Raw genomic sequence first — 24,015 nt, forward strand, 5'->3', positions numbered from 1 at the left:
TGAGATTGAGTGAGAATATGAACCCTGTTAATGGTAATAGATCTAACGTTTATTTCTTTACGAAAACCGTTTTTTTAAATTTTTTATTCGATTTTGAGGGTTACTTTGTATGATCTGGCTACTTAGAACTTCTAAGAGACATTTTGTTGAACCCATGACCTATCCGTTTATTTATCTATAGCCGTTTTTCGATTAAAAATATTTTTCAAAATGAAATAAAACGCTTTAAACAAATAACCTCAGTTTTCCCCCTTAAACGCTGAAAGGTTCGAACAAAGTTTAGGCGAGAAATGAAAAGAAAAAGTTATGTGAAGAATACTGATTTTAAGCGACCCCCTAACGTATTTATTGAAAAATAACGTGAACCATAAGTGATAGAAAATGGTTTCTAAGGCAAAGTTGCTCAAAATTAGCTGGTTTACAACTTTGGAACATTGCACAAGTCTTTACCGAAAATCCTACAAGCAACATACGTAACTGGAACGAAGTACGTTTATAACAAAACGAAATACCAAAAAAAGTCAGTTTGCTGAGTATTGTTAAGACGGACGGTCGAGTCTGGCACGCTCGTCCGGGTCACGTCCATAGCAGTTTTATAATTTGCGGAAATGTTATGCTCTGTTTTGGCGTGTTATTAGTAAACGTGTAGAGGGCTAACTTGAATTCAGTGACGGACGACTTAGCCCGATCAATTTTCGGAGAAGGATCGTAACAAAACGAAATACCAAAAAAAGTCAGTTTGCTGAGTATTGTTAAGACGGACGGTCGAGTCTGGCACGCTCGTCCGGGTCACGACAATGACGCAGCCGGTAGACGCGAAAATTTTGTCCAAAGTAAAATTTTTAGTTTTTACTTTCTGCTCCCTTGTTTTTAGTGTCGGTTTTCATCTGGTAAGTTAAGAAACGCTACTTGTCGGTGTAGATAAATAGAGAGAATGCTCCCTGACGGAAGGGCAGTGGAGTTGAAGAAGAAGTTGAAATGAAAAGAACAGCAAAGGCAACTTGAATAGATGAAAAATAAGCGGCTCCCCGACGGAAGGGCGGTGGAGGAATAAAGTTTCCGGTAGACTCTCTGACGGAAGGGCAGAAGAGTAGGCCGGAATGGAAAATAAAATGTCAGAGCGATGGAAAATGCAAATGGCGAAAAGTAAAAAAAAAAACAAGAGTCGCTTATTATTTCCACAAGCTATATAGAAGTATACGTCCATAAGAAGTCCAGTAATAATGGCACATATATATTACAAGATTTGGATTAGGATTGAGTTTGGATTGAATTTGGATTGTATTTGAAATGAATTTGGATTTGGATTGGATTGAATTCGGCTTGGATTTGGATTTAATTGGATTGGATTTAGATTGGAATTCGGATTGGATTTGGATAAAATTTGGATTGGATTTAGATGGCATTTGGATTGGATTTGGATTTGGATTCAATTATTTTTGAATTTGGATTGGATTTGGATTGAATACGGATTGGATTTGGATTAGGATTGAGTTTGGATTAAATTTGAATGGTATTTGAAATGAATTTGGATTTGGATTGGATTGAACTCGGCTTGGATTTGGATTGAATTGGATTGGATTTGGATTGAATTCGGATTGGATTTGGATAAAATTTGGATTGGATTTAGATGGCATTTGGATTGAATTTGGATTTGGATTGGATGTTTGAATTCGGATTGGATTTGGATTGGATTTGGATTTCGACTTGGACTGGATTTTGATTGGATTCGGATTTTAATTTAATTCAGATTGAATTTGGATTGAATTCGGATTGGATTTGGATTGGATTGAATTTAGATTTGGATTAAATTCGGATTGGATTTGGATTTAATTAGGATTGGATTGGATTCGGATTTGGATTCAATTTGGTATGAATTTGAATTTGGATTGGATTTGGATTGAATACGGATTGGATTTGGATTAGGATTGAGTTTGGATTTGGCTTGAATTTGGATTTGGATTAAATTCGGATTGGATTTGGATTGAATTAGATTGGATTTGAATTGAATTAGATTGGATTTGAATTGAATTCGGATTGGAATTGGATTGGATTTGGATTTGGATTGGATTTAGATGGGATTTGGATTTGGATTGGATGGTTGAATTTGGATTGGATTTGAATTGGATTCGGATTTGGAATTAATTTAGATTGAATTTGGATTTGGATTAAATTTGGATTAAATTTGGATTGGATTTGGATTTGGATTGGATTTGGATTCAGATTGGATTTGGATTCAGATTGGATTTGGATTCGGATTGGATTTGGATTTGCATTGGATTTGGATTGAATTCCGATTGGATTTGAATTGGATGCGAAGGGCAGTGGAGCTGAGGAAGAAGTAAAAATGAAAAGAACAGCCAAGGCAACTTGAAAATGAAATGTCAGAGCGATGGAAAATGCAAATGGCGAAAAGTAAAAAAAAAAACGGGAGTCGCTTATTATTTCCACATGCGATATAGTAGTATACGTCTAGAAGAAGTCCAGTAATAATGACACAAATATATTTGAAGATTTGGATTGGATTTGAATTGAATTTGGATTTGGATTAAATTCGGATTGGATTTGGATTGGATTGGATTCGGATTTGGATTCAATTTGGATTGGATTTGGATTGAATACGGATTGGATTTGCATTGGACTTGGATTAGGATTGAGTTTGGATTGAATTTGAATTGGATTTGAAATGAATTTGGATTTGGATTGAATTCGGATTTGGATTGAATTCGGATTGCATTTGGATTGAATTTGGATTGGATTTAGATGGGATTTGGATTAAATTGGATTTGGATTGGATGGTTGAATTCGGATTGGATTTGGATTGAATTGGATTGGATTTGGATTTGGATTTAATTTAGATTGAATTTGGATTTGGATTCGATTTGGGTTTGGATTGAATTTGGATTTGGATTGGGATTGAATTGGATTTGGATTGGATTTGGAGTTTGATTTGATTGTTCTTAAATTGAAACTGAATTGTATTTGGATCGGTAGAAAAAGAAATTTGTTTTGATTCAGTTTGGATTGAATTTACTTCAGATTGGTATTGATTTCGATTGAAATGAATTTGATTACTATGTGATGTGGGTTTGTAAAGATTAGAATTAGTTTCAATGTGAATTCGAATTGTGCTTGGATTAGATTTTGAGTTGTTTTATATTTCATTTGGTTTGGACAACGACTGTATTGAGATTAGTGTGGGTTCGATTCTGTTTAGCATTTGGTTTGAATTTGATTTTCGTCGAATTTATAGCATTTGTTATTAAATGTGAAATTCATTAGAATTTGATTTGGCCTGAACAATAAAATCTCCTTTAGATGATACATGCTATAGAAGTAGAGAAGAGGAAGAATGTGGAGAATGAGATGGGTACAAGAACAAATTTAAAATACTTGCCCAGAAATGATTATTGTCATTTAATTATTCATAGCAGTTTTATAATTTGCGGAAATGTTATGCTCTGTTTTGGCGTGTTTTTAGTAAACGTGTAGAGGGCTAACTTAAATTCAGTGACGGACGACTTAGCCCGATCAATTTTCGGAGAAGGATCGTAACAAAACGAAATACCAAAAAAAGTCAGTTTGCTGAGTATTGTTAAGACGGACGGTCGAGTCTGGCACGCTCGTCCGGGTCACGACAATCATGTAGATAAGTTTTGAATCAATTAAACTCATTAGTCATATTTAATTAATATTCCCGATTAAAGTTGAATATTGAAGAAAGCTGAATTTGGATGTTTTATGATAAAGCTTTTTTAGATTTGACGTACGTTGCTCGGCATTGGTGTTGCTGTTGGCATACGCTAAACATGAGCTCTTAGCATAGGGCTGGTCACAAGCATGCAGGCTTGTAAAATGTCATCTGCATGTTATTTGACTAATGGGCCAAACACAATGGATACGTTTGCGTGCGTTTTGACAATTTTCCCATGGAAAAACTGTCAAAACGCACGCAAACGTATCAATTGTGTTTGGCCCATAAATGTTGGTATCGTGTTCAAAAGAAATTTCTTTTTCTATCTCAATCACATGTTAATTTCCGTCGAGATTTCCGTTCACTGAATCGGAAAAGTAAAGAATCGAAACAAAATTCTATATTCTATAATATTTGATTTTCGCAAATGCCCCGTAGAAAATTTGAGCTGGAATCGACCGATTTCATCGCCACGCTTACTTCAATTCACCCAAATATGGGTGAAGAGTACCTAATAGTACGTTCAGATTATGAGCTATATCATTTGATATAGCGAATCTTGACATGAGATGCCATATGCATTATTTCCAGTGAAAACTAGATGTACAAACACTGATGTCAAGATGCTCTATATCAAGTGATATAGCTCATAATCTGAACGTAGTCTAAAATTCCCAAAAAGTGCACATACCTAGATATGGGTAAATCACCGTTTACCCATATTTGGGTATTTCATTTTAGGAGCAGTTTATAGGTGAATATTACCCAAATTTAGGTGCTTTCTTGAGCTTTTACTTAGGCTGTGAACCATTCCACCGATTCGTTTAACTTTTAGTTAAAATTTGACATTTCGATGGTTATTTTCCCATCGTGGTTAAAATTTTACTCCGAAGCCGACCCATTTGAGTTTTGACAGATTGATAGTTATTCGGAACGAAATGGATTTGGCGCCAAATTTCTCGCGAACAAAGTTCAAGACAAAATTTTCAAAACGACTTATCTGCTTTTGTAAACAAAGATTCAAACGTCGATTTGACGAATCTGATAGCACTTCGACGCAAACCAACGCCATCAACAGATAGCCGAAACCTTCATCTACCTGTTGATAGTGTTGGTTTGCGTGGGAGTGCTATCAGATTCGTCAAATCGACGTTTGAATCTTTGTTTACAAAAGCAGATAAGTCGTTTTGAAAATTTTGTCTTGAGTTTAACTATTGAACTGTCAAATCTAACCATGCTCCGGAGCAGGGTTATTTTTAACCACGGCGAAATAACCATCGAACTGTCAAATTTTAACTAAAAGTTAAACGGATCGGTTGAATGGTTCACGGCCTTAGGGAGTCTTTCCTATTAGGGACAAAAAATTGTATTTTGTAAGTTCCGATTTCTTGTTAATACGAAATGAAAATGTTTATAAAATAATGTAACAAAAATCATCTTTATTTATGTAAATTTAATATGTAAGAATGAACCTCGGAATGAACTAATTAGGGTCATTGTTCAAGGCATTATTCGTATGTAATACACATAGGAAATGTTGCGATGGTAAACCTTCTGTTGAAGCCGAAACTGTTAATTTCCGAAAGCAGTATATTGTTTCGCTGGTTGCTGGAGACCTACTGCGTTATATCACTAATGTTGCATCTTATTCTGGCCATCTTATGTTTCCACGGTTGACGACTAGTTGATGATTGACCGGTAGCACTAATGTGAATATGCATCCCACCGTACAGATAGAATGGTTTAATTGAAATCACATCCTTCGCTGCTTCATCCTGGCAGTCGCTAGTAACTCCACTGAAGTTCCTGTTTTACATTGTATGATGAATTTACTCGCAAGTTCTTGCAAGGTAACTTCCATTGTTGCAGCCTGCGGTTTTCAAGTGGTCGATGTCCGGCCGAAATCAAAATCTGAAAATGCGAAAGGAAATATTCGTAAACATTAGAAATAAAATGTTCCTGACCATTGTCATTAATTATTCAGTTGAATACTCACCAGTAAATGAAAAAAGATACAAGCATTCCAAATTAACGAAGAAATTAATAACACGACTGCGAGGAGCACACCCGGCTCGACACCCGGTATCCATGTTCTCGACTGAGCAACGAAAATGTTTTATTTTTCATCCAAATATGGGTAAACTCATTTACTCATATTTGGGTAAAGCAACTTTACCAACATTATAAATAAACTTTACTAACATTATCCAGCTTTCCACGCTAGCCATAATGGCGGGTGCCATAAAGAAATCTGACAGTAACTGCTTCCGACGCTGACCTGCTTCCGACGCTTGTAGTAGCTTAGTAACCGTTTCACATTGTTTGTTTATTCTTTCGAAAATTGTTATGAAACGTAAAATCTGGAAAAAAAATCGTGACGAGCATTCCTGAATTAGAAACTATTTTTAGACATGATTAACATGTTCGTTATTTCTATATTTTAGATTGACGCAATTCTCCAGATGGCTTTGCACAATTCGGCTGGAATGTCCTACCATCTGCACAAAGAAAACTTATATTTACCTACGCACTGATACTCTTTCCACAGTTTCAACTCCCGTTTCTATCATTATGCGAATCATATTGGAAGTAATTGCTGATATTGTAGAAGTTCCTCCAGGAATTCCTTCGGAAGTTCATCCAGTTATTCATTTACGGAAAATTCTTGAAGGAACTTCCGCAGGAATTCTTCCGGAAGTTCCTCCAGAAATTCCTTCAGAAGTTCCTCCAGAAATTCCTTCGGAAGTTCCTCCAGGAATTCCTTCGGAAGTTCCTTCAGAGTTACTGCGGAAGTTCCTTCAGGAATTCCTTCCGAAGTTCTTCCAGGAATTCCTTCGGAAGTTCCTCCAGGAATTCCTTCGGAAGTTCCTCCAGGAATTACTTCGGAAGTTCGTCCAAGAATTCCTCCGGAAGTTTCTCCAGGAATTCTTCCGAAAGTTCCACCAGGAATTCCTCCGGAAGTTCCACCAGGAATTCCTCCAGAAGTTCCACCAGGAATTCCTCCCGAAGATTCTCCAGGAATTCCACCGGAAGTTGCTCTAGGAATTCCACCGGAAGTTGCTCCAGGAATTCAACCGGAAGTTCCTCCAGGAATTCTACCAGAAGTTCCTCCAGAAGTTCCTCCGGAAGTTCCTCCTGGAATTCCTCCGGAAGTTTCTCCAGGAATTCCTCCGGAAGTACCTTCGAAAGTTCCTCCAGAAGATCCTCCGGAAGTTGCTCCAAGAATTCATTCGGAAGTTCATCCGAGAATTCCTCCGGAAGTTCCTCCAGGAATTCCTCCGGAAGTTCCTCCAGGAATTCCACCGGGAGTTCCACCAGGAATTCCTTCGGAAGTTCCTCTAGGAATTCCACCGGGATTTCCTCAAGCAAATCCTCCGGAAGTTACTCCAGGAATTCATTTACGGAAAATTCCTGTAGGAACTTCCGCAGGAATTCTTCCGGAAGTTCCTCCAGGAATTCCTCCGGAAGTTTCTCCAGGAATTCCTCCGGAAGTTCCACCAGGAATTCCTCCAGAAGTTCCACCAGGAATTCCTCCGGAAGTTGCTCCAGGAATTCAAGCGGAAGTTCATCCAGGAATTCAACCGGAAGTTCCTCCAGGAATTCCACCCTAAGTTCCTCCAGGAATTCCTCCGGAAGTTCCTCCTGGAATTCCTCCGGAAGTACCTCCGAAAGTTTTGCTATGCGCATACATGAGGATACTCAAACTACCTGCACCATGGTAGGACTTATTATCAATTCGGTGCAAAACCGAATTATAGCCGCTATCAAAGTTGGATTTTTCTCACAATCCATACGTTAAACCTAACTTCGGAAGTGGTGCGCTGTTCTCATTTGGTGATGTGCTATACAGCGCACTACTTCCGAAATTAGGTTTAACGTATGGATTGTGTTAAGAAAATTATTTTGAGCTTTTTAGTGGAATGTTTTTAGTGGAATGTTGTCACCTGTCACTTTTGAGCGAGGGGCGGATCACTTTGAAATTTGACTGAATTGAAAATATGTATTGAGAAAAATGCACCAAAAATGTGCGAATTAAACCAATGCGTTAAAAAGTGCATAAAATACCAAATGCGCTGAAAAATGCGAATAAAGGCTTAGTGCGTTCAAAAATGCGCTTAAATACTAAGTGCGTTGAAGAATGATCGCTGGTATAAAATACATATTGCATTACAAATGCATCAATTCGTTATAAAATGCGTTTTTGTACAAAGTGCGTATAACAGATTTGACAGATATAGACGCCATATTTTGAGAATGTTATTTTGACGAAGCGGTAGTCAACATTGACTTTTGCAACTAATTTCAGGAAAATAGCTTTTAGGGTCTGTCTCAATTGGATAATTAAACTGAAATTAAACTTAAAAGTGACATTTCAATAATTATCAAATAACCCTGCTCGCAGAGCAAGATTACTTTTGACAGATATCGAATCATTTTCCATCGATGTCCTGTTGGAATTGCTGGGTAGCACCAGCCATTCTTATAACGGGGTGATTTCTTAATTTTCGAACTGTCACTTTTAAGTTTAATTCTCCAAATGAGACAGACCCTTAGTGGGTACTACTGATGGTGTTGCCAGCCATTTTGCATAAGGCGCTAAACTTTACCTCGGTGGTAGCTGGCAGGGAGCATTCCAATTCAATGAGGAGATTGCGGAAATATCCCGGAATATAGGTTCGTTGTCTTTGTTGCCCACCTTTAAAACAGTTTTGAAACCTGCGATGTGACGTGTCAAACTTCATGTTTTTGCAAAATGGCACGTATTCTAAGGATATTTGATACATATGAACATATTCTGTAACATCCAAAAATGAATGGCTTACCGATTGAAGTGGACACTTTTTAATCAAACCTAAAACCTGGCATATAAAATCTATAGCAGGCCTTCTACAAGTTCCTGGTGATGATGAAATTGTGGGATAAGTCCAAGGATAAGTCAATGTTTACATATGTATGCCTTTCCGACTTTTGATCTTTTTGTCTATCAATTGTCAATGTCTATCCATCATTAAAAAACCGCCATCTAAACTTTGCCATTCAGACAGCTAGAACGGAATGCAATGCAGCGGAACGGCAACGAAAATGGCAAAATTTGTTAGTCCATATATTTTCTGTCAAATTTGCTGTTTCCATAGCCGTTCTGCTGGCATTGGGGGCTTGAGTGCGGGTGACTCTTGGGGCAATTTGTGAGATTTTTTCAATTACAGCAGATATTTGTATTCCATGAAAAGAAAAATCATGTTTTCTATATGGGAAATAACCAAAGTTCCAATCGAAAGCACAACAAATATACGTCAAAATTGAAATATTTGATTATTAATGCATTGTAAAATATTCAAATGCGTACACCAGTGCATCAATGCACTGTAAAATGCACCAATGCGTGATCCATTGCATCAATACTCAAATGCATTAAAAAATGCTCAAAAATACGCAAATGTGTTCATCAATACGTATGACTGCTTCGAAAATGCGTGAGTGATCCGCCCCTCGCTTTTGAGGTCGAAATACGTATCTGTCAAGATACAATTAAGTGGTGGAATTCAATGGGATTGTATAAACTCGTCTTATGACAGGTATGGATTGTGATAAAAATCCAATTTCGATAGCGGCTATAATTCGGTTTTCTACTGAATTTATAATATATCAAGCATCTCAAAACAACATTCTACACCCTGGTAGGTCGTGGCAATGCATTGATAGCTACAGCAAGCACCTCAAGTTCACTTTGTTATAGGAGTACGGATGCATACTTAAACTACCTGCACCCTGGTTGGTCGCAGCAATGCACTGATAGTTTCAACAAGCACTTCAAAACAACATTTTGCTATGCGCATACGGGAGGATACTCAAACTACTTGCACCATGGTAGGACTTATAACAAGCACCTCAAAACAACATTCTACACCCTGGTAGGTCGCGGCAATGCATTGATAGTTACAACAAGCACCTCAAGTTTACTTTCTGCTTTGGGAGTACGGATGCAACTCAAATTACCTGCACTCTGGTAGGTCCCAGTAATGGACTGATGGTTACAACAAGCATTGCAAAATAACATTTTGCTATGCGCATATGGAAGCATATTCAAACTACCTGCAGCCTTGTATGTCTTACAACAATCACCTTAAAACAACATTCTGCACCCTGGTAGGTCGCGGAAATGCACTGATAGTTACAGCAAACACCTCAAATCAACTTTCTGCTTTGGGAGTACGGATGCATATACAAACTTTCTGCACCTTGGTAGGTCTTGCAACAAGTACCATAAAACAATTTTCTGCTATGCGCATAAGGAAGTATATTCGTACTACCTGAGGGTTTTATGCGTAAAAACTGTTCAGCTAGCTGGGGCCGAACTTCAAAATTAAATCAGCACCACATTTCTTGCATAAGTCAGCTTTTGTAAGCGACACACTGTTTAATTCAACTTACCTACTTAGTATGTTACATGCACATGTTACAAATATGCGATAATGTGCTTAAATTTAAAGTTAAAAAACCCAGATTAATCCACCTACAGTGAGATTTTGACCCTTCCTTAGTTATAAGGAATTTCTTTCCAGACTCCAGCATTTAAAACAAGATAAAACTACTCAGCTTCCCACGGCGATTTACCATGAACGTAATAAAATAATTGCCTACCCAAAGGCGGATGTCATGGGTTGAGTGAATACTCAACGAATGATAACGTACTGTACTTCATGCTGCCTATCTATAAGGCACTCGTCGGATTGAATAACTATTTTTACATGGTTAGTAATTATCGTAACGCTAGTTGCATATAATGTACTCGTAATTTCCAGAGACATTGATATCAATTAATTCAGAACTAACTAAATCAGTCAATGATCTGAACGAAACTCAATAGCGTTCAATAATAACATATATTTCGCCTTATGGATGTCTAATTTGATAAAACTAAACTTGTTCAATACCTTAAAAATGAGCTAGATTTTTCTGGTAGTAAATTTCAGAATTTGCACACATACGCATACATACATGCATACATGTGATCTATTAGTGTCTCGCTCACATTTGCTATCTAGCTTCCACTGAAGAAATTTTTGAAATCCCTTTCAATTTTTACGTTTTTGCTTTTCTGAGAAGATTTTTTTGTACATGCTTCTATATGTTCCTCAATTAAAATCATTTGTGTCTTTGAAACAAATCAGTAAAATAGGCATAATTCCATATCATATCATTTGTTATAATTATATTTTCAATGTCAAAGTGAATTTGTTTCAAATACCATACATTTTATTTAATAATTCACGAGATTTCTTGATGGATTAATACGTAACACACCTGCGTAACGCATACAAAGTGAAATTATAGACACTTCCGAAGGAAGGGTCAAAAAGAACCTTCCATGTAATGGTCACTCTTGCTGTTTAACGGGATCTTACCTTGTCCTTGCGGGAAACACGCATTCCGGGTGCAATGCCAAAAGTACTCCGAAATGCTGGGCATTGAAGTGTCATTCGAATTTGTCCTTTGGTAAATCGTTTAAGGATGCTCCAAGGTTAAGCAGCTTGGGACGGTACATGGTAAGTGGTATAGAATGAAATTGCTCTTGATTGAGTGGTCAACTCTCAAACATTCCCTCTAATTAAACACATTTTACTTCGATCTTCCATTTTCACTTATTTGGCAGTCGATCAGACTTTCTTCTATCCTGCTTGGCCAGATCTTTCTTCGTCTGGTTGATCTTTATTTTCCGGTCACACCAAATACACAATTCGTTGGGCGCAAGCATTCATTTCAGAATCACGGGATATTTGCAATCTGACCCCGTTCTTTCCCCGGAGTACGCACTATCACAATTTTACAAACAATAACACTCCTCAACAGGGTAATATCTAAACAGTAACACTTTCTCGCGATCTTCTTATCAATGACTATTACAACGGCGTTGGATAATGGGTACCGTCTTGCCCAAATAGACAGCACCATTGTCATCATCAGCACCATGCACCTAACTGATTTCCATTATTTACATTACGACGATCGCCCGTCCTTTGCAACCGCGAACCCAAGTATTCCGATCATATTTTCGTTACCGGCACGCATTGACAAGCACAAAATTCAATGTACAAGCCTATGAACCACTCGCGTTTTACTTTTCCGACACAATTCGCGACGTTTTATTTAATATTTTGCACAAAGAGAACGAAATTGCAACCAGACACCGATTTCGCCGACGACATGTTTTTTTTTCTCGCAAAGACTAACGTCTGGCGCATCGGTGAAAAAATAATAATAAGATCAACACGGTTCAAACGCTTCAATCAAACGTTTGTTTTTTTATTTTTTTTATTTTCAGTCACTCACTAGTCCCTAACGAATGCCTCACGACTCACATTTTGTTTGCTGGGTATTGTTATAGTATAATTTAGTTGTCTTAACTATTGCTAACGGCTGACGAAAGCGATGACTTCAGAAATTATAGATTTTTGATAAGGCGTTTGTGTTGGACGATGGCATTTGTGTGGAGGTAGCGGATATGAACGATGACAGCTTCTGGTCCTATATCTCAGTTAAATGTAAAGTAAAGAGCGGGGTTTGTCGTCATTCTGTCTTTATTCATCTTGTGCCAAATCAAAACTTCCTTTACCAATTTCACATCGGGTCTTCTAAGCTAAACTAAGCTTAAATCGGTGGCTTTTTGAGATTCCAAAAAATGATGAACAATAAGTTAGAAAAAACGCTATTATTAAAAAATGTAAAACACCTACGAATCGGTTGCAAATCTATTTCTTAGACGCGACTACACAACTTTTCATGCTTAGATACAATGTGTGCTAGAATGTAACATATCTGGGTAAGTAAAACCTTATTCAATTTGTTACTTGAAAAAACTCCTGAGAGTCTTTCAACCACGTTGATTAGCAAGAAACATATCGTATGGGTTACGAGCGCTATTGAATTTGAACAATCACTGGTACTTCTACTCTTCATTCCATTCTTAGGATGAGTTTTATTAAATGATTCTGAATACTACCAAGGAGTTAACACGGACAAGTGAGCCGCACGAAGGATCCATGACGTATTTCGATTTTATTCAAGAACTGCAATCTCAGCTTGGACTTCTCCGAGACTGACTTTCGGAGACATAAACTTGCAATAATTTCAACCCGTTAGCAACGGAGACGCTTGGTGAATAAATTAGCTGAAAATATACAGATGGGTGTATATGTCCGTGTTCTTTAAACCGGAACACCTCGAAAATACTTAAATACTACTGAAACCAATCTTAACCACTGTGATGTTCCTTTGGTATATTTGCGGATTAGGTTTCTTTATGCAGATAGGATAGGTAATTGCGTTTCAATCATCTTACATTTAAGCTTAACATTGTTTGTTTCAGTCAGACAGCGGAAAAGTTATCTGGGAATATTACGTTAACCTAAAATAAAGAAAAATTTCATTATTATTCTTATAAAAAATAGCTTCTTATTCTGAAATTCTTGTTACGAAATTGTTCTTCCAGATTTTTTCGTTTGGTAATTATTTTCGTAAGAATAAATAAACAATGTAGAATGGTTGCTAAGCTACTACAAGCGTCGCAAGCAGCTCAGCGTCGGAAGCAGTTGCTGTCAGATTGCTTTATAGCAGCCGCCATTATGGCTAGCGTGGAAAGCTGGATTGGTATATTTCACCCATAACTATGGTATACTCAAATATGGGTGAATCAAGTACCCATAAATAGGTAGAGTAAACTAAGCGTGCGGGTACAAAAGGCCGATTGTTGCAACCTATACGCTTATGAGAATTTAACACAGGCGTGGGTCAATTAATCACCCTATTCAATATCATTCCGACGAAATAGCTTGTTAAATAGAGGAATTTCGTGCACACCAATTTAAACGAATGACGAATCAACCGATTTGATCGGTATTATAAATTCAGTAGAAAACCGAATTATAGCCGCAATCGAAATTGGATTTATCTCACAATCCATACGTTAAACCTAATTTCGAAAGTGGTGCGCTGTATAGCACATCACCAAATGAAAACAGCGCACCACTAGAGATGTCGTAAAATCCCGATTAATCGATTAGTTACTAATCGATTACTCTTGACTCTTGTCGATTATTGAATCGATTAATCATTGGGTAATAATCGATTCAACATTAATCGATTATCACAACGATGAATCGATTAATCGAAATAATCATTAATTTTCGACATCCTTATGATGTCGTAAAATTCTGATTAATCGATTAGTAACTAATCGATTACTCACGATTCCTCTCGATTATTGAATCGATTAATCGTTGGGTAATAATCGATTCAACATTAATCGATTATCACAACGATGAATCGATTAATCGAAGTAATCGATTAATTTGCGACATCTCTACGCACCACTTCCGAAGTTAGGTTTAACTTCCCGCATAATTATAGACCATACAACCGCCGTATCCTATATTATCCGTGACCATTAAAAACAATACATGAAAAATAACATTAATGTCCCATAGAAACAATAAGCTCACACTACCGTTGATTGTTTCGACTGTCTGGTAGATGGTATATTGCCATTTTACAATATGAGTAAAGGGCGGTTAAGTTATGTTACAATAAAAAAATGCCGATTTTTCGGTGCAAAAATTTTCGTGAACATTCAGACAAATTGTTGTCCTATAATCCGTTTTTTCAGCGGTTTACTGTATATTTTATACTTGTTTGATTATTTAACCATAAAATTGAGCTAGAAAAAAAGCTTTAAACGAAATTGGTAATTAATAATACGTTATGGTAAAATAATGTTTTCCTGTATTGCCTTTGTATGTTATACAATGATGAAATTGGAAAAATATCGCTAGTCAAATTTAAAACCAGAAGGGATACAGAAGCTAGAAGTATCATCAGCGAATTCTGATCTATGTTGACATAATTTCATGTTTCATAATTTTTAACGATAACCAGTTAGTATATACATACCAATGCCATCGATACAATAGCAATAAAAATTCTAAAGCGTAGAGGTGGTCTGGCCACATATTGCGAAGGAGCGAAGATTAAATATTTTTGGCCTTTATTGTATACTAAGTATATGTACATTAAGGCTCCAAAACAAAACTTTTGATAGAAAGTTCGGAGATCCATAGTGTTATATACCAATCGATTCAGCTCCACAAACTGAGGTGATGTCTCCGGAAACCGGACCCATTGTTTGCTATTGAAAATTGGTCAGATCGAACAATGGGCTCAGAAGTTATGGCCAAATACTATTTCTACCCGTTAAAAATGCACACTCACACTCGTATACTGTATACGGAATGGCTACAGGACCACTCCAAAACCGAACTTTTTATAGAAGGCTCGAAGACACATATTGTTATATACCACTCGACTCAGCTCGACGATTTGGGGTGATGTCTGTATGTGTGTGTGTACAAAAAAATTGAGACACACTTGTTTTTTTGTACTTAGCATTATCCGATTTGCTTGCAACAGGTTGCATTCGACGGGCAACGCGGCCTAGTTTTTTGCTATTGAAAATTGGCCCAATCGGCCATTGGGTTTCGGAGTTATTAAAAAACTTTTTTTTTCTTGATTTTTCCCAAAAGTCCCCGCTTGGAAAAAAAATAAAAACGATTTTTTTTAGAAGCTTTTTAAATGCATATACATATATGAATGCAAACACACGAAAATTGATAGATAACCGGATCTCCCCTTAAAACGCTTTTTTACCTTTCTAATGTGATATTTTCAATACACTTCATAAATGACGAGAAAGGCATCATTACCGCTAGGCGGATTAATCTGGGTTTATTTATTAGCGAGAATTAAGATGAAATCTGGGGCCCTCCTTAGCCGTGCGGTAAGACCGCAGCTACAAAGCAAGACCATGCTGAGGGTGGCTGGGTTCAATTCCCGGTGCCGGTCTAGACAATTTTCGGATTGGAAATTGTCTCGACTTCCCTGGGTATAAAGAAAAGTATCATCGTGTTAGCCTCATGATATACGAATGCAAAAATGGTAACTTGGCTTAGAAATCTCGCAGTTAATAACTGTGGAAGTGCTTAATGAACACTAAGCTGCGAGGCGGCTCTGTCCCAGTGTGGGGATGTTACGCCAATAAGAAGAATAAGATGAAATCTGTGAGCAAGCATGGAATTGTAATCTGGGAGGACACAAGCGACGTCTCAAGATGAGGTATGTTCCTCGATCAAGCAACTTTATGCTTGAGACTTCGGATTATACCTAATACCTATACCTTACCTAGATTGGCATTACATCCCCCACTGGAACATTGCCGCCTCGCAGCTCAATTTTCCATTTTGCATTCGTATACCCAGGGAAGTCGAGACAATTTCCAAACCGAAAATGTTCTAGACCGACATCGGGAATCGAACCCAGCCACCCTCAGCATGGTCTTGCTTTGTAGCTGCGGTCTTACCGCACGGCTAAGGAGGGCCCCAGATTTCATCTTAATTCTCGCCACCCTCAGCATGGTCTTGCTTTACGCATCTAATACCACAAGGCTAAGTAGAACCCCTAGGCAAGTATTAAGCTGGACAAATTAATTACGGCAATAATAATCGTTTATAATCGAAAGATCGCAAAATGGGTTTAGTTCGCTTTTCAACTGCTCATTGGGGGTGAGGGTCAAATTCCAGGAAATTTACCATTGGAAACATTCCTGGGAGATGCCACATTGAAAAGTAAAAGCGCAACTATCAGTTGCATTATCTTCACGATGCGGGGGCAGCAGGGACTATGTCCAAGGGCTTGACGATCCCTCGATCCCCAGGCCATCTGCGAGTTGTGGGGCTTGGCTAGGATGTGGTGGGGTTTGACAGTGGGCCCTGTTAAACCTCTATAAAAAGCTGCATGTATCCGCAAGTAGGCCCCACCAAAGCGACCGTGTGCCGCTCAAAGCACACAAGCCCAAGTCCTGGTGTTAGGTGGGACGCTAAACAGCCCTGACACGACGGCCCTCCGACGAGACAGGAGGTTTGCGCAGGCCCAATAAGCCGCCTAAAAAACCAATCATTACGAACAATATAAGAGATAATGCGACTCGATATAATCGGCAAAGACCTAGGCGACGAATACAGGATCACGATTGGAAGCTTGGAACATGGAATTGCAAGTCGCTAGGTTTCGCAGGTTGCGACAGGATGATCTACGATGAATTACATCCCCGCAACTTCGACGTCGTGGCGCTGCAGGAGATTTGCTGGACAGGACAGAAAGTGTGGAAAAGCGGGCATCGAGCGGCTACCTTCTACCAAAGCTGTGGCACCACCAACGAGCTGGGAACCGGCTTCATAGTGCTGGGTAAGATGCGCCAACGCGTGATTGGGTGGCAGCCAATCAACGCAAGGATGTGCAAGCTGAGGATTAAAGGCCGTTTCTTCAACTATAGCATCATCAACGTGCACTGCCCACACGAAGGGAGACCCGACGACGAGAAAGAAGCGTTCTACGCACAGCTGGAGCAGACATACGATGGATGCCCACTGCGGGACGTTAAAATCGTCATCGGTGACATGAACGCACAGGTAGGAAGGGAGGAAATGTATAGACCGGTCATCGGACCGGATAGTCTGCACACCGTATCGAATGACAACGGCCAACGATGCATAAACTTCGCAGCCTCCCGCGGAATGGTAGTCCGAAGCACCTTCTTTCCCCGCAAAATATCCACAAGGCCACATGGAGATCACCTAACCAAGAAACGGAAAACCAAATCGACCACGTTCTAATCGACGGTAAATTCTTCTCCGACATCACGAACGTCCGCACTTACCGCAGTGCGAATATTGAATCCGACCACTACCTCGTTGCAGTATGCCTGCGCTCAAAACTCTCGACGGTGTACAACACGCGTCGAAGTCGGACGCCGCGGCTTAACATTGGGCGGCTACAAGATGGTAGACTAGCCCAAGAATACGCGCAGCAGCTGGAAGTGGCACTTCCAACGGAAGAGCAGCTAGGCGCAGCGTCTCTTGAAGATGGCTGGAGATATTCGATCCGCCATTGGTAGCACCGCAACCGCTGCACTTGGCACGGTGCCCTCGGATCAGAGAAACGACTGGTATGACGGCGAATGTGCGCAGTTAGTGGAAGAGAAGAATGCAGCATGGGCGAGATTGCTGCAACACCGCACGAGGGCGAACGAAGCACGATATAAACAGGCGCGGAACAGACAAAACTCGATTTTCCGGAGGAAAAGCGCCAGCAGGAAGATCGAGACCGTGAAGAAACGGAGCAACTGTACCGCGCTAATAACACACGAAAGTTCTATGAGAAGTTAAACCGTTCACGTAAGGGCCACGTGCCACAGCCTGATATGTGTAAGGACATAAACGGGAACCTTCTTACGAACGAGCGTGAGGTGATCCAAAGGTGGCGGCAGCACTACGAAGAACACCTGAATGGCGATGTGGCAGACGAAGATGGCGGTATGGTGATGGACCTGGGAGAACGCGCGCAGGACATGCGACTTCCGGCTCCGGATCTCCAGGAAATCCAGGAGGAGATTGGCCGGCTGAAGAACAACAAAGCCCGTGGGGTTGACCAACTACCAGGAGAGCTATTTAAACACGGTGGTGAGGCACTGGCTAGAGCGCTGCACTGGGTCATTACCAAGATTTGGGAGGAGGAAGTTTTGCCGCAGGAGTGGATGAAAGGTGTCGTGTGTCCCATCTACAAAAAGGGCGATAAGCTGGATTGTAGCAACTACCGCGCAATCACATTGCTGAACGCCGCCTACAAGGTACTCTCCCAAATTTTATGCCGTCGACTAGCACCAATTGCAAAGGAGTTCGTGGGGCAGTACCAGGCGGGTTTTATGGGCGAACGCTCCACCACGGACCAGGTGTTCGCCATTCGCCAAGTACTGCAGAAATGCCGCGAATACAACGTGCCCACACATCATCTATTCATCGACTTCAAAGCCGCATATGATACAATCGATCGGAACCAGCTATGGCAGCTAATGCACGAACACGGTTTTCCGGATAAACTGACACGGTTGATCAAAGCGACGATGGATCGGGTGATGTGCGTAGTTCGAGTTTCAGGGGCATTCTCGAGTCCCTTCGAAACCCGCATAGGGTTACGGCAAGGTGATGGTCTCTCGTGTTTGCTATTCAACATCGCTTTGGAAGGGGTAATACGAAGAGCAGGGATTAACACGAGTGGTACAATTTTCAATAAGTCCGTACAGCTATTTGGTTTCGCCGACGACATAGATATTATGGCACGTAACTTTGAGAAGATGGAGGAAGCCTACATCAGACTGAAGAGGGAAGCTAAGCGGATCGGACTAGTCATCAACACGTCGAAGACGAAGTACATGATAGGAAGAGGTTCAAGAGAAGACAATGTGAGCCACCCACCGCGAGTTTGCATCGGTGGTGACGAAATCGAGGTGGTAGAAGAATTTGTGTACTTGGGCTCACTGGTGACTGCCGAAAATGACACCAGCAGAGAAATTCGGAGACGCATAGTGGCTGGAAATCGTACGTACTTTGGACTCCGCAAGACGCTCCGATCGAATAGAGTTCGCCGCCGTACCAAACTGACAATCTACAAAACGCTAATTAGACCGCTAGTCCTCTACGGACACGAGACCTGGACGATGCTCGTGGAGGACCAACGCGCACTGGGAGTTTTCGAAAGGAAAGTGCTGCGTACCATCTATGGTGGGGTGCAGATGGCGGACGGTACGTGGAGGAGGCGAATGAACCACGAATTGCATCAGCTGTTGGGAGAACCATCCATCGTTCACACCGCGAAAATCGGACGACTGCGATGGGCCGGGCACGTAGCCAGAATGTCGGACAGTAACCCGGTGAAAATGGTTCTCGACAACGATCCGACGGGCACAAGAAGGCGAGGTGCGCAGCGGGCAAGGTGGATCGATCAGGTGGAAGATGACTTGCGGACCCTCCGTAGACTGCGTGATTGGCGACGTGTAGCCATGGACCGAGCCGAATGGAGAAGACTCTTATATACCGCACAGGCCACTTCGGCCTTAGTCTGAATAAATAAAAATAATAATATCTTCACGATGCAAAATTATCTTCATGATGCAAAATATAAATGCAAATATCCTGGAAAACCTTTCCGAATCATTGGCACATATCAAACAAAATAACACAGCTAGTTGCGCATTGTACATCGTTAAAAAATCACGAGTCGGAGGTGCATCAGGGAAGTATGAAATAAACCGAGCAGCTTACTCCGGAGATCGGGCGACTCATATTTCGAATTCTCTGCTACAGGTTATCTGCCTGCCTTTGGAATCTAGGGAATCTATCCGTTGCTGTGCTGAAGTTGGGGCTCGACTATTCCTGGTATATATTTATCGCACTGGCAAACTGCATGCGGAATCCTTTGAAGATATTCCAGAATTATTCCGATGCTGGACGTCGTTGTTCCGTTGAAGAGTTTGGGAGATGACAGGTTCAGGTTCAGCGGCGGCAAGTTTTGATTTCTTTTTGACAGATATCAAGTACACTGAAACAAATTATAGCGGGATTAAACTGGCGGGATTGCTAATGATTCAGAAGAAATTCAAAAGATTTAAAAAAAATTCAAAATGACTCTAAAAAATAATTAATTAAATGATTCAAGTGTCTACCCGCCTGGTGGAAACAACGTGCAGATTTTTTTGGGTGCTATATAGACACTATATTGGCCCTGACGAAAGCGAGAAAACAAAATGGGGGCCGGCTGATGCTTTTTTATTTCACCCAGCAAGGGATATAGGACGTCAATTTTAAAATGCTTATTAAAGCGTTAAAACACATTTTATCCTAAAATTGTTCACTTTTTTGGGTTAGAAATTTAATTTACTTTTATATAGGTAACACGAAAGTTGAATTATTTTGATTAAAAAAACATGTGTAGATAAGGAGCCGAACATGTAGTTTTTCAAAATTCTAATCCTACGTATTAAAAAGTTTTCAACATATCACTGTTAATAACATTTTAAAAGCATTTTAAAATATACTTCCTATACTTCACCATGTTGAAAAACAGTGATTTCACGCACACGTCCGTCGCCGCTAGATGGCAACAGCGCGGCTGCGTCAAAGCGAATAGGTTCCATACACGCTTACACGGAGAACTTCAGAAACTCATTAAGGGGTAAAATTTCACTCATTTTGGGGAATAAGTGGATCTACTCATAAAATGAGTAAATATTGATTTACTCATTAATGAGTAAACACGGTATACGTCAAAAAGTGTGGTATTTTTACCCATTATAATGCAGTAGATTATAGCTTGAAATGGGTGAAAAATACCCACTTTGAGGAAATATTTTTTTTGGAAAACCCGTAATTTGTAGCTTATTTTTCAGAAATCCGTGGAAAACAAATGAAAAAGTTAAATAACCATACTTTATTTACAAAAATGCTAATAATTAAATAATAACTTTAGAGCGACTTAACATTAAAAATAGGGTAGGTACAATTGTAAAGTTACAAAAATTTGGAAATTCATTCAACTCTATATATGTCTGCGTATACACATTCGTCATTTCCGAATAGTCTGAGATTACCGGAAACGATGTTCGCAATATGGTCCAGATAGGAAGTTCCGAGGGCTGTTCTCACAACTTTAGTGGTGGTGTTCGGCAGACGCTTAATAGAGTTTGATTGAGACCTCCGGCTATTTTATCTACACACTTAGAAAAAGTTACCGACTTCGGTTATTCGATTACCGAATTCTCAACAGCTGAACGTTCGGTAATGACTTCGGTAAAAATGAAGATTACCGACAGGTTTGTAAACTGCGATAGAGCCAGATGCTGTCAAATTTACTGAGAGTTCGGTAACGTTTACCGAAAAACTGACCCAGGTCTGTAAATTGCAAATAGTAAATTTTGTCGAAAGCAATATTGAGTTTGTAAATAAAACTATTTTTTATTATTTTTTTTCTTTAAATAATAAGGCATCATTTTATTAATCATTTTTTTATACAGATATATTAAAATTCGATCTAATTTAATTAGTGTTACACTTCGATGAATTTGGCTTCGGTTATTGTTAGCAAATAGGAATTGGGTCCCTTAAAAAGGAATATTTTTTTCCTATTCACGCAGGGTTCAGAACTTGAAACATTGGCACAAGATTGTGAATGCCGCCGTAAAGTCATTTCCGGTGAAAATTACTGTAGATGCAAATGTGCGCAGATAGTCCATTAGCTACTATACGGTCGGGCACTTCCAAGTGCTTGTCGGATTTTTTTCCTGCTGCAGAATGTAAAATCATGCCTTCAGAATGGCAACATAGAGTATAATAAAATCCCTAATTTACCTGCAATGTTCACCGCGCCTGGTTAATAGATTTCCAACGCCAGCTTCTCATTCCTCTATTCCTCAGATGCTCTAAACAGATCTTATTTATACTTCAATTTTGATTCCGGCACGACCGACCGTAAATAACGTGATTTATAACTGGCGAGATATCTGCACAAAATCGAAATGGCGATATTGACATTACATGCTTTGATGCGATGTTCAACAGCTCCAATCACTGGAACTTCAGTGATATATGTTACTGACTTCGGTGCTCAAGCTGTTTCACAAGAATATCGGTAAAAATATTTACCGTACTCGTTAAATCGAAACCAATTCACAGTTATTCGGTAATTTTGATTACAGATATGCATAACTGAAACACAAATTACCGAAAATATAGTAAATTTCCAAATTACCGTCTGAATCGGTGAAAAAAATTACCGAACTCAGAATATCTACCTGAGTGTGTAAGCTATCATTTGTAGTAGCTGAAAAAACGAATATTAATCGACAATAATGTTTGATACGTTAAAAATACTTACATGTTAAGACAACACTTTTTGTCATCCTTATTTTAAGCAAGATTTAATGGAAAAAAGGAATCACTTTTAAAACTTAAGGTGGTTATACAACAAAGCCGCAAATCGGCCATCTTGGAAACCACGTGCTTTTCCTAGTGATTTTTCAAGAGCACGAATTGAGAGAACCACAACGTCCATGGGTATGAAACATCCGTAGATCGTTTGCATACTTATGCTAAACAATCGACTTTAATTTCAGCATTGTACGAAAATTATTACGCTAGATATGAACTTTTGATAATAGAAGTAGAAAACCGTGTGGTGAATTTAAAATTCACCACATGGCTTGATTGTATAATCACCTTAAACCTCAGGGGGGGGGATAAGCCTGTCATCCACGAACAAATCTAGCCTACCTAAGATGTATTATCCGGGCCTCGCCGCTTGGGAAAGGCGGGCCACCCTGGGCCACCCCGCTTGGCAAGTGTATCATTTTTCGAACTGGATTCTTGTAGGATATTGGTTAACCTACACTACTGCTGACTAACGAAAAAAATGTGGGATTGTTTATTTACATTTGCTTCATACTACATGCAGAGGAGGCGCGATGCACCGCATATTACCCCCCTGTTAAACCTCGAGGCAATCGGACTGGCAATTTCTCCCCAAGTGTTTTTTCACCCATTTGTGTGTATACTATAATCATTTTTGAACTAGAATCCCATTCTTGAAATGGGTGTTTTTTCACCCATTTAAAGTTGTCAATTTTCCCTCATTTTTTGACAGTTACATATAACATCTTAAAGTGAGTACTTTTTTACTCATTAATGAGTTTCTGAGTTTATCCGTGTACTACACGGTTAGAAAAAAGTACTTAATATTAGGTACTTTTCATTCAAATCGGGGGTTCAGTGTGGGAACCCAAAATTAAGTAGTTTTTCCTTGAAATTAAATAAAATTCACTTAATATTAAGTAAAATATACTTAATTTTAAATAGAAACTAATCAAAAGTTAGGTAAATTTCACTCAACTTTTGTAAACATGAGATTACTCAACGTTGGGTTCCCACACTTTAATGTCCTTGTTGAGTGGTTTTGCTCTTCATTTTATGACAACAAAAGGAAGAGGGAGGGAGATGCAAGAGAAAAAAAAGTACCTAAAATTAGGTACTTTTTTCTAACCGTGTATATATTGGGTATTCAACTGAAAACCAGAAATAGAGCGCGTTTCAGAAAGCAACTCTCTCATGGACTTAACCACGAGTGTCTTCTTTTTTCACGATTCTTCTTCTTTTCGCTCGAAAAAATGACATCCGCTGCGGGCCGATGAACATTTGAGTGAATTCGGAGCTTTTAGTTCACCGGATGTTCACGTTGATGTTCATTTTTTGTAAACTTTGCCCTCAGATGAGGTTTTCTTCTTGCTGAAAATCGACGCGTGACGTCATCTTGGTTTAGTTCATACGCGACTACATGTTGAAGAAAAATATACCAATTTAATGTAAAACGGAAAAGTATGTATATTGTTT

General features: G+C 39.3%; 1 protein-coding gene across 1 annotated transcript in view; it reads left to right on the plus strand.

Annotated features, from left to right (window-relative positions):
* Positions 1-782: 782 nt before the first annotated feature.
* LOC134209212 (NF-kappa-B essential modulator-like) overlaps positions 783-24,015 on the plus strand; it is a 43,373-nt gene continuing 20,140 nt past the window's right edge. The window contains exons 1-2 of the mRNA XM_062685202.1: positions 783-809; positions 875-890. Of these exons, the coding sequence (XP_062541186.1) occupies positions 798-809; positions 875-890 (28 nt within the window). The 5' untranslated portion in view covers positions 783-797. The remainder of the gene's footprint in view (positions 810-874; positions 891-24,015) is intronic.

The sequence above is a fragment of the Armigeres subalbatus genome, chromosome 2, assembly GCF_024139115.2.
Source record: "Armigeres subalbatus isolate Guangzhou_Male chromosome 2, GZ_Asu_2, whole genome shotgun sequence".
Taxonomy (NCBI): domain Eukaryota; kingdom Metazoa; phylum Arthropoda; class Insecta; order Diptera; family Culicidae; genus Armigeres; species Armigeres subalbatus.